Source organism: Oncorhynchus kisutch, linkage group LG20 (assembly GCF_002021735.2).
Source record: "Oncorhynchus kisutch isolate 150728-3 linkage group LG20, Okis_V2, whole genome shotgun sequence".
NCBI lineage: Eukaryota > Metazoa > Chordata > Actinopteri > Salmoniformes > Salmonidae > Oncorhynchus > Oncorhynchus kisutch.
The window spans coordinates 42,852,568-42,863,992 of NC_034193.2; the positions used below are offsets into that span (position 1 = coordinate 42,852,568).

An 11,425-nucleotide genomic window follows, 5' to 3' on the forward strand; every position below is an offset into this window, starting at 1 on the left:
TCAATTAAACAAAACACCATCTGCATGTTCCTCAAGAAAAATCCCAACTTGCCCCTGTTACAGATGTCTACGTATCAGGGGAAAAGCTCAAATAACCAAATTCAACCTAGCTAACTTCCCAAAACATATGCAATTGTTTTTTACTATAGAGGTTGCTTTTCAACATTAATACCCTAACATTGTTCCACATAATGGAAACAGTGCCCAAATTCACTGGTGTTACATAAACAATCAAACCAGGAATCAATAACCATCAGAATCCATTATCACAATGTTTTACGATTCAGACATTCAATCTCCCTTTCTCATAGCCTAATACAGTCCAAATAAACGCCACAAATCAATGATGCCCACCTAGCGAATCAGCTGCTAGTTTTTAGCATCTAAATGTATTTGGAAAAGTTTATCAACTTCTGAAAAGTGATTCAAAACAATAATGCACGCATTTTCCTTATAAATGACACAAACAATTTTCTCCGTTACCCCCAGTCACGACATCATTTCCGAGGCGACAAAAGTGCCTTGCGAGTGATATCATCAACAAGCGCTCAACCTCGACCCAATCCGCAACGACTTTCAATGAATTGTAAATAATTGTTGGCTGTCTGCAGCAACAGTAGTACGGGTTCGATAAACCAAACCTAATTTATCACATCTGTTCAATCTTGAATTATAATTTACAACATCAACCAACATCTCTAAATTCGCTAATTTTATAAAAACATTTCGATGGACACATCTATCGTAATTGTCTCCTCGTTATTATTTAGAATTCATTTGATTTAAGTAACTGTCTCGTCTTTGATTTAGCATTTTAATTACGACTCTTCCCAATACATTATTCAAAAAGATCATTTAGTGACTCTATTCCCAATACATTATTCAAACAGATCATTTAGTGAACAGACATAGTCTTGCATCAAAATTCGCTTCGTTATTACTTTAAGTTGAATGAATTAGTCTTTCAATTTGTACCAAATAAACTATTTAAAACATTCAGTTTATATCTTATACCAATACTAGTGACTATAACTTTCTCTGCAAAACAATTAGTTTAATTACAACCAAAAACTCTGATTTATTTTTTTTAGTTAACGCCTCGGCTGGGAACCAAACTCTGGACTGCAGTTTGTAAGACTGCTACGCCCACCACTATACCACCAACGCTATGGAACTGACTGAGATTCTCCGCAAATAGACCCATTTTACAGTTGTCTGTATTTGTAGCTCCGGCATAGAGGCAAAGGCAAGAGGCAAGTTTGTGGAATCCACTCGAACGACCAATTGTTACTGTAATTTAACTATGCCAATGTGTTTTCATTGATTGAAAACCCTTAATCTATTTTATGAGAATTTATAATATTCTTGTTTGCATAAAATAGACGCAGACCAGTCTTTCAATAATAGGTAACAGAATTTATTCTCGGAGCGCGCTGACACTTAACCACGAGCAACAGTTTATATACAGATCATGACATCATTTCATTGCTTTAACAGAATCCCCTCTCGACCGGGACAAAGTGAGGTGAGAAGTTCATTCTAACTTACTAACTTTTGACCCCTCAACATTATTGATCACCACTGAGCTGACAGTTCTAATTAACAAAACTAGGAATGCACTCACTGTCTTATCTAAAAACCCCAGAGCCAAGTTTCTGTAGGGTCAACTATAGGCTAACGACCTTATGTGTTTACAGTCTCCAACCCATTCGTTTCTTCCTAATTGGAATGGTGTTCATTAACTTTAATTACTCCGTGTCACACGATCCCTTCTTATGAACTCATATTGTTAATCAGATATAATAAAACAGAGTAAATTTACTTAGTTACAATTCTATTATCTAGAAAGATAACTGGGTTTTTGCAGAGTTTTGCTTGTGCAACAGTGTGGGGCAGCCATTGTCTCTCCCTCTCCTATTGAAAAAGCGACAGTCCCGGTTTATATATTATCGATTATATATTTTTTAAACAACCTGAGGATTGATTACAAAAACGTTAGACATGTTTCTGTGGACATTACGGATACTATTTGCAATTTTCATCTGCGATGTCGTGACCGCCTTCGAGCCTGTGTATTTCTGAACATAACGCTCCAAACAAATGGAGATATTTTGGATATAAAAAATCATCTTTATGGATCAAAAGGAAGAGTTATTGTGTAACTGGGAGTCTCGTGAGTGCAAACATCCGAAGATCATCAAAGGTAAGCGATTTAATCTATTGCTTTTCTGACTTTAGTGACCAATCTACTTGGCTGCTAGGTGTTTAATATTTTGTCTACTGAGAGAGATGTTCTTACATTAACACTTGTTATGCTTTCGCCGAAAAGCTATTTTGAAATCTGACACGCCAGGTGGATTAACAACCAGCTAAGCTGTATTGCACTTGTGATTTCATGAAAATGTCATATTTTTAGTAATTTTATTTGAATTTGGTGTGCTGCAATTCAGCGGGTGTTGATGAAAATGATCCCGCTAACTGGATGGGTGCGTCAAGAAATTAAACAAACCTCCAGACGAGCTTCAATGCCATACAACACTCCTGCCATGGCTTCCAACTGCTTTTAAATGCAAGTAAAACTAAATGCATGCTCTTCAACCGATGGCTGCCCGCACCCGCCTGACTAGCATCACTACTCTGGACGGTTCGGATTTGGACTATGTGGACAACTACAAATACCTAGGTGTCTGGTTAGACTGTAAACTCTCCTTCCAGACTCACATTCCATTAAATCTAGAATTGGCTTCCTATTTTGCAATAAAGCATCCTTCACTCATGCTGCCAAACACCCTCGTAAAACTGACTATCCTACCGATCCTAGACTTTGGTGACGTCATTTACAAAATAGCCTCCAACAACACTACTCAGACTACATGCAATTTGCTATCACAGTGCCATCTGTTTTGTCACCAAAGCCCCATATACTACCCACCATTGCGACCTGTATGCTCTCGTTGGCTGGCCCTCGCTACCTATTCGTCGCCAAACCCACTGGATCCGGGTCATCTGTAAGTCTTTGCTAGGTAAAGCCCCGCCTTATCTCAGCTCACTGGTCACCAGCTCACTCAGCACCCACCCGTAGTACGCGCTCCAGCAGGTATATTTCACTGGTCACCCCCAAAGCCAAACACCTCCTTTGGCCGCCTTTCCTTCCAGTTCTCTGCTGCCAATGACTGGAACGAATTGCAAAAATTCCTGAAGCTGGTGACTTATCTTCCTCTAACTTTAAGCATTAACTGTCAGAGCAGCTTACCGATCACTGTACCTGTACACAGCCCATCTGTAAATAGCCCACCCAACTACCTCATCCCCATATTGTTATTTATCTTTTTGCACCTCAGTATCTCTACTTGCACATCATCTGCACATCTATCACTCCAGTGTTAATGCTAAATTGTAATTATTTTGTCTCTATTGCCTATGTATTGCTATTTATTCCATACTCTTCTGCATTTGCGCACACTGTACATAGATTTTTCTATTGTGTTAATAACTGTACGTTTGTTTAACTCTGTTTTTGTCGTCACACTGCTTTGCTTTATCTTGGCCAGGTCGCAGTTGTAAATGAGAACTTTTTCTCATCTGGCCTACCTGGTTATTTAAAGGTGAAATTTAAAAAATAAAAATACTGTTTAGCTTTGGGAGAATGCTATAGAAACAGTCCATGGGTACTAGCTATCTCAAAATAAACAAATGTTTTTTTCATGTTGGGGCCCTTCCAACTAATGGATAGCTGTCCTGATTTCAGCTCTCATCTGGGCAGCCTGTTGGACAGCTGGTTGTTACTGGTAGTATACATGCAGTCCTCATTCCTAAATGTTGCATCTAAAAAGTATTTGTCTGTACAATTGATTACAACTTTTAATGTTTAAATGGAGGCCTAGGTAAGGGCCATAACTTCACAGATATCCCTACTTGGATGTATTCAGTTTGGTTGTCATTTAGACACAAATGCAGAATTATGTAAAAATACATTTAAGTAATGTCTTTGTGCTTAATGTTAGAATATAAAATACGTTTTCTGACGTATTTTCACACCAAATGACCTATAAAGTTTAAAGGTCTGAAACCAAACATTACATATCAGCAAGTAACTAGGGTGTAATTGTGTCAAGGTTTCTGTGGGTCAGTTACCTTGAGCCATTTGCATGTTCTTTGTCTGGTCTTGTTGCAGATCCCAGCGTTCCCAACGTCCAGGTGACACGGTTGACACTGATGTGTGAGACTGCCCCGAACCCACTGACCCTTGACCTGCAAGGTGAGCTGTAGTACTTTTGTTTACCGTAATTCCCAGAAATGGACATCTTATCGTACGAGCATCTCAAAACATGGGGGAAATGGTTCCGAGTGTAACTGGCATTGACAAACTGATCTGTTAGCCCTGAGTCACCCTGAACGAGGCAGGCCAGTGCCAGTAAAAGTGTGTGCATCACACTCGTGTATGTACTTGTAGTGACTTTTCCCGAGGACAGCCACTCGTGTCAGAAGTAACATGCTGGAAACGGTGAATAGGAATTAATTAGGTGTCTTTTGAACATTTCAAAGCCTTACGTCATGGTCTTTCCATGTACAGCACTTATTGCAAATTCTGGGGTAAAAACTGTTTCGAAGCATTCATCGTGGGGGGAATAAAGATATTACTGTATTGCTTCGGTTTCCCCAGTCTGTTCCACTGCTAGATGTTAAAGGAGAGTGTTGCAGCACTGCTAGAAGACACTATTAAAACCCCTGATTAAGTGTGCTAATGAGGCAGTGCCACTGCTGGGCTGAGATAATGACCCCTGCTGAGGTGTCAGAGCTGCCTAGGACTCCACATGGCTGTTAGACACCCTGCTCTCACACTCCACACTGGGGCCCTGTGGACGGCAGTCCCCTGCTGCATGCCCTAGTTAGTGTGTGTGTGTGTGAGAGAGAGTTGGAGAAACCTTGTTTTATTCCCTCATTGTTTTTCTAACAGGAGATCTGGAGGCCTTTAAGAAGCAGTCCTTTATCCTGAAGGAGGGAGTGGAGTACAGAATAAAGATCAGCTTCAAAGTGAGAGCACTGTTCAGATGTTTTGCAGTGGTCCTCGCTGACATTTAAATGTACAGGTAACTGCCAAAATAAAGGAAACCCCAACATAGTGTCTTAATAGGGTGTTGGGACACCACGAGTCAGAACAGCTTCAATGCACCTTGGCATAGATTCTACAAGTGACTGGAACTCTATTGGAGGGATGCGACACCATTCTTCCACGAGAAATTCCATATTTTGATGTTTTGTTGGAGGGTTACCGCTGTCAGGCGCTGTGCCAGAATCTCCCATAAGTGTTCAATTGGTTTGAGATCTGGTGACTGAGACTGCCATGGCTTATGGTTTACATCATTTTAATGCTCATCAAACCATTCAGTGACCACTCGTGGCCTGTGGATGGGGGCATTGTCATCCTATAGGGGCATAGCCATGGTAGCCAAAATAATGGCCTGCCCAGCATTTTTATGCATGATGGGATGTTAATTTCTTAATGAGCCCAGGAGCCACACCTGTGTGGAAGCACCTGCTTTCAATATACTTTACCTCTCATTCCCAAGTGTTTCCATTATTTTTGGCAGTTACCTGTATAACATGTAAGATATTGCACAAAACAATTGAATTTACCTGAAATATAACAAAAGAGAATCTGTCGTTCACTTTACGTGAATGAAAGCTGTTTGTATGAAGACCACATAAGGTAAATGCAGAAAATGCATTCAGTTGTACAACTAGGTATCCCTCTTTTCCCTTTCCCTAAAAAGGTGGTGGCTACACTTTTCTTTCCCCCCGACTAAAAATCAAACACTCAGATTGTTCCAATAATGAACTTGGCTTACCGGTAGGTATTGTATTTTTCAGATTTCATGGTTCACTAGGTCTTTTAAATGGCCTCTTTCTGTCAGATGAGCTTGCGATAAGCTAGATTGATTTTCCATGCCGCTAACGATGCCTCTATCTCTGCAGGTGAACAAGGAGATTGTCTCGGGACTCAAGTATGTCCAGCAGACCCACAGGAAAGGAGTGAGAAGTGAGTGCTTGCTGCTTCCTATCCCTCTTGTTTGTTCCCTCCTGACCTCCATCTCAACTGCACAAGCCTTCCTCCCATAGTAAATGTGGGAAATTGTGCCCTAGACTGAAGCGAATGTTGACATCAACGTTGAAGTTTCCCACTACCATCAGTTTCTACAGATTTCCCTGTTAAGGGAATGTACTAGGTGATACATTGTCATCGTTTCCAAATGTTGGTCCTAACAGAATTGAAGAGAGAAGTGGCATGATGCCACATCAACACCGTTGCTTTAGACAGTAAGGGAATCATTTTAAATGAATTAGTTCAGTGAAGAGCTGTAAACACTTAAGGCCTGTAGAGACTACCATTGTTTATTGTTGACAGACCGCCCCAGCCCACACACTGCCTTCCCTTTTAAATCTGCCAAGAGAAACTGGCAGAAGGGCCAGGGTCTGAAATTGAGATATTGTTTGAAACCGGATGAAAAGGTTGTCGAGTCTGTTTTTCAGCCTCTATTTTTCAGTGTCAATAGGGATATTATTGAGATTCATCTCACATTTTACTGAGCAGAAGAGAAAGGCAGAGTGGCAGGGTGTGAAATGTTTGTTTGAAACTGGATGCAAGTCGAGGCACAAAACAGCCTGTTGTGTCAATTGCTTTATTAGTGAGTCGTGTTTGTGAGGCTTATTGAGAAATCGATTGATCAAAATAAATTGGAGCAGGCCTCCTGAGTGGTGCAGCGGTCTACGGCACTGCTTGAGGCGTCACTACAGACCCGGGTTCAATCCCAGTGTCTTCCGGGTTAGGGAAGGGTTTGGCCGAGCGAGATTTCCTTGTCCCGTTACGCTCTAGCGACTCCTTGCTGGGGACTGGATGCCTGCAAGCTGACTTCAGTACCCAGCTGAACGATGTTTCCTCCGGGCACATTGGTGCGGCTGACTTCTGGATTAAGCGAGCCGTGTGTCAAGAAGCAGTGCGGCTTGGCAGGGTCGTGTTTCGGAGGTCTCGTGGCTCTCGTCCTTCGCCTCTCCCGAGTCCGTAGGGGAGTTGCAGCGATGGGACAAGGCTGTAACTACCAATTGGATGTCACAAAATTGGGGAGAAAAAGGGATACAAGTACAACAAATTCTATAAATTGGAGTAAAACAATCATCAGTTGTGTTTTTCATTAGTCCTGTTTATTGATAACTTTCTTCGCAGCGAGCAAGTATTTTCTCCAAGTAGTTACACCGTTTCATTGTTTTCTGTTTATTGCCTGATGAACACCACCCTGTATTTCTTGTCCTCCCTGGTGATTCAAACAGCCCTTCTTTTCTCTCGGTCTCTGTAGTTGACAAGTCGGACTACATGGTGGGGAGCTATGGGCCAAGGCCGAACGAGTACGACTTCCTGACCCCGCTGGAGGAGGCTCCTAAAGGCATGCTGGCCCGCGGCACCTACAACATCAAGTCCAAGTTCACCGACGACGATAAGCACAACCACCTTTCTTGGGAGTGGAACCTCAACATCAAGAAAGACTGGAAAGATTAAGAAAGAGGCCTTCAAAACCAAAACCAAGCCCCACAACCATGTCCCCATTTCACCATGAGTTTATTTTCTTCTACTTCATTCCATCCTCATGCCTTCAATCTTCATTCCGACCCTTCCATCCCTCTCTTTTTCCCCCATTTATCCGTCTGCATTAGTAGCAGCAAGCAGACGCAACGCCCCCCTCTGTCCGTCCATCCCTCTGCTTTCATTGGTTGCACAAAATCCACCATCATTGATTCAATGCCCTCAACCTGCCAAGAATTTGGTTAGGACTGACTGGGAGGGGCCTCAGTGGGGAAGGGAAAACTAGCTGTTATTGGCAGAGAGGTTTGGAACGATTCTTTATTGGTTTATTAACTAATTTACCAAGGCAGTCTTTTCAAACAGCTCCAACACTGAAAGGGCATTATCATAATTTTCACAATATTATTCCAACCTGGTATTGGGCCTTTAAGTTTTATCTAATTGTATGAATAATAGTATACTGTGGTTTTGTTCATGTCACTGTTGATATTAATCAGCTTTTATGGTCAATCCTTCCCCGACATCATTTCCTTACCCCTTTTAGCATTCCTTTGCCTGCCTCCTTGCTAGTTTATTTTTTATATATATATTTTACCAAGACCTGCCTTGTTAAAGATATTCTCCTGTACTCTTGTATTTTTTTGCCAGTAGTTATGAAAGTAGCACCCACGAGCCAAAAGTGGTCTCTGAAAATCGCATGTCACAAATATGTGCACCATGACATTGCTCTCGTTCTACTGTGTGTGCGTCTTGTTAGCCGTCACTCAAATGGTGAGGGGATGAAACTCAAATTACTAAGGGGCTTGACCAAGTGGGGCTTAATGTAGGGGTTAAACATTTCTGGAGCATGTCTTTTTAAACCTACAGTGAAATAATGAGATGCTTTACTTCAGCTCCTCCTACCCCCCCCCCCCCCTTAAATGTTTAACCCTTTCCTCTTACATGGGGATTGGGGCCAAGGTAACCTAATGTAGCAGGTGTATAATTATTTTTTTAAGTAATTACACCTGAAACTAGATCCCCCCCCCCCCTACATAAGGGGTATTCAACTCTTGCCCTATGAGGTCTGCATCCTGCTAGTTTTCTGTTGTATGTGGAGGAGGAGTTAAGGTGGCGTGTCGCCTTGTTAATGTCCAAAAGCAGAAGTCCATTTCCCCTGAAAACAGGAACATCCAGTAGTTTAGGATTCAGCAGAGGCTAGGGCAAAGGAAGTGAAAGATAATGACATTGTAAAAAATAAAATAAAAAGGCCGTAAGCCCCAGTGCTGCCTCAAACCGAAAGATCAAAATAATCAGTTTCACTCACCAATAATCAGTTCACTACTCTTGTGCAGTTGTCATGGTAGTGCACTAACAGATGGTGCATGCCTTGGGCTGTATGTTGTGTATTTCATGTGGTGCTTGCCATCAGGTAGACTCACTCAAGGGCATATTGTACTATCAACTGTTCCACCATCTTAATCTCTTTGCTAGTTGAGATTCTCCCTGTCGTCTTTACACACATGCTGCTCCCGCCCTGAACTCAACCTCCACTAGTAAACACAAGTTAACATGGTAGTTAGAATGAGAATAGAATACACCACCTAGAATTGACCAATTTTTCATTTTTTTTCCTTGCCCACCCCAGCAAGCCACTTCATCATTATTGTTATTATCATTATTGTTCATCCTTAGCCATGAGGCCTTATCGTTGACTTTGGTCGCGTGAAAAAGAGACATTATTATTTTTTTTTTTTTGCCTTAATGTACATCAATCCCCAGTCAGATTTCCCTCCTCCCCACCTCACTCACATGTTGTTATAAACCTTAGGGCCTGCTGTCGGAGGTCAAAGGTGATGACAAGTACCAGAGAAGGCACAGGAGTAGAGAATGACTCACCGTCTGCTGCTGGAGACATTGATGGTGTTTCAGCTCTCATTAGGAACAGGAGCTGGTAGGGTTAAGATGTACACCTCCACAGTCAGGCCCCAGCCTTTGCCCAATGACCTATTGACGAAAAGAGACGTTGATGGAAGAACGGTCAAGTTTGCACAGAGTAGGTAGGATGTGCTAGCAGAAAATGTGTGATACTGTTTGAGTATGTTAAGAGGGAGGGATTTTGGATCAGAAAGGGGAATTGACATGTACTGTACCCTAAGCATATGGATGTAAAAGTGTTTCAGATATTGTGCTTTTCCATACATTCCTTCACACATTGTACAGTTTCGATGCTGGCATGCTGGTGGGGTTGTATGCATATTTGATCATTTGTGATTGCTCTTCATGGACAATAAAGATGTTGCTCAACTTGGCCTGTTGTGTACGGAGTGTCTCTGGTTTTCAAAGTTTATTTGTGGGTAAAATAAGTAAAACCATTATTTCCAGTCTTGATCTATTCAGCAATCACATTTTACAACTTCTCAAGATTTCTACTAGTCACATTTTTAGACTAGTGGCCAATCTTAAGTTTTGAGAACCCTACCCAAGGTATAACAAAGCACAACCATGTTTTTCCATATCTCTAAGGTCTCCCATATATGGATGGTTGTCTACAAAAATCTTATTGTGAAAGTGGTTAAATTGATAGATATGATGACAGACACCCTTAACTCAACTGGTGGGGAATGGGCCACCCAAGTTCATTTATGATGAATGAACTTAACTTTTTGGTAACTGTTTGTCATTCAGTTCTGTATGGTTCAGTCTGACAAAAATGTATAGTGTGGCCAGACACTGAAGGTCCCTCTGTGATTTTGATATGTTTAGGCCCTACTCTTGCAATTACGTTAGAGGGTCCTCCTAGATTTGACTCCATATCCAATATGGCTAGCATATTACCATTAAATTGTGGTTTTATTACATTATTAATATTAAAGTATTAAAGGAGACATTTTTTAGATTTTTGTACTGTACTTATGACCTGTACTCAAGACCATTTATATGTACTTCAACTATGTTTGGAATCCAATATGCCCACCATGTACACTCAAACACCTTTGTCTGGTGATTTATATATATTTTTTAAATGCAGCAGACTGCTTGTCATGGCAATACCAAGTATTCCACGTTACGTCTTTGAGGATCAACGAGGCTCCAACTAAAGGAAAGAGAATCCTGGACTCTTAACCTCTCTCTTGCTCTACAACTTTCCCCCACTGTGGTATAACTTGCTCCTCCAGGATTGGGCTCTTAAGTCACCTCTTTACAGACCTGGTGCCAGGTTTTTTTTTGGGGGGGGGGGGGGGTTAGTGATGAATTTAGGCTACAAGATAGGCTGTTTATAATAGGTGAATTACCCTATATGAATGCAACAATACACACAGCTCTCTTACCAAAATAATGCAAAAGAAATGCTGAAAGTAGTCACCTAGTTATTCATACATTGCAAACAAAAATAGGGCCCAATTCTGACCCAAATTTAGCGTGTGGAAATTGAACATAAGCTGATGAAAACTATGAACACAACATCCAACAATTTTAATATAAGGAAATCAGTCAATTGGAATAAATGCAATAGGCACTAATCTATGGATTTCACATGACTTGGTCACAGATACCATTAAAAAAAAGGTAGAGAGAAAACCAGTCAGTATCAGTATCTGGTGTGACCACACATCTCCTTCACATAGAGTTGATCAGGCTGTTGACTGTAACATGTGGAATGTTGTCCCACGCCTCTTCAATGGCTTTGTGAAGTTGCTGGATATTGGCGGGAACTGGCACACACTGTCGTACACTTAGATCCAGAGCACCCCAAACATGCTCAATGGGTGACATGTCTGGTGAGTATGCAGGCCATGGAAGAACTGGGACATTTTCAGCTTCCAGGAATTGTGTACAGATCCTTGCGACATGGGGCCCTGCATTATC

General features: G+C 41.4%; 1 protein-coding gene across 2 annotated transcripts in view; it reads left to right on the plus strand.

Annotated features, from left to right (window-relative positions):
* The window catches only part of LOC109865733 (rho GDP-dissociation inhibitor 1), a 33,322-nt gene extending 23,455 nt beyond the window's left edge, over nt 1–9,867 (plus strand). For both annotated transcript variants that reach the window (XM_020454137.2, XM_031799200.1), the window contains 4 exons: nt 4,175–4,258; nt 4,958–5,034; nt 5,977–6,040; nt 7,353–9,867. In XM_020454137.2, the coding sequence (XP_020309726.2) occupies nt 4,175–4,258; nt 4,958–5,034; nt 5,977–6,040; nt 7,353–7,552 (425 nt within the window). In that variant the 3' untranslated portion in view covers nt 7,553–9,867. The remainder of the gene's footprint in view (nt 1–4,174; nt 4,259–4,957; nt 5,035–5,976; nt 6,041–7,352) is intronic.
* The last annotated feature ends 1,558 nt before the right edge of the window (nt 9,868–11,425 follow it).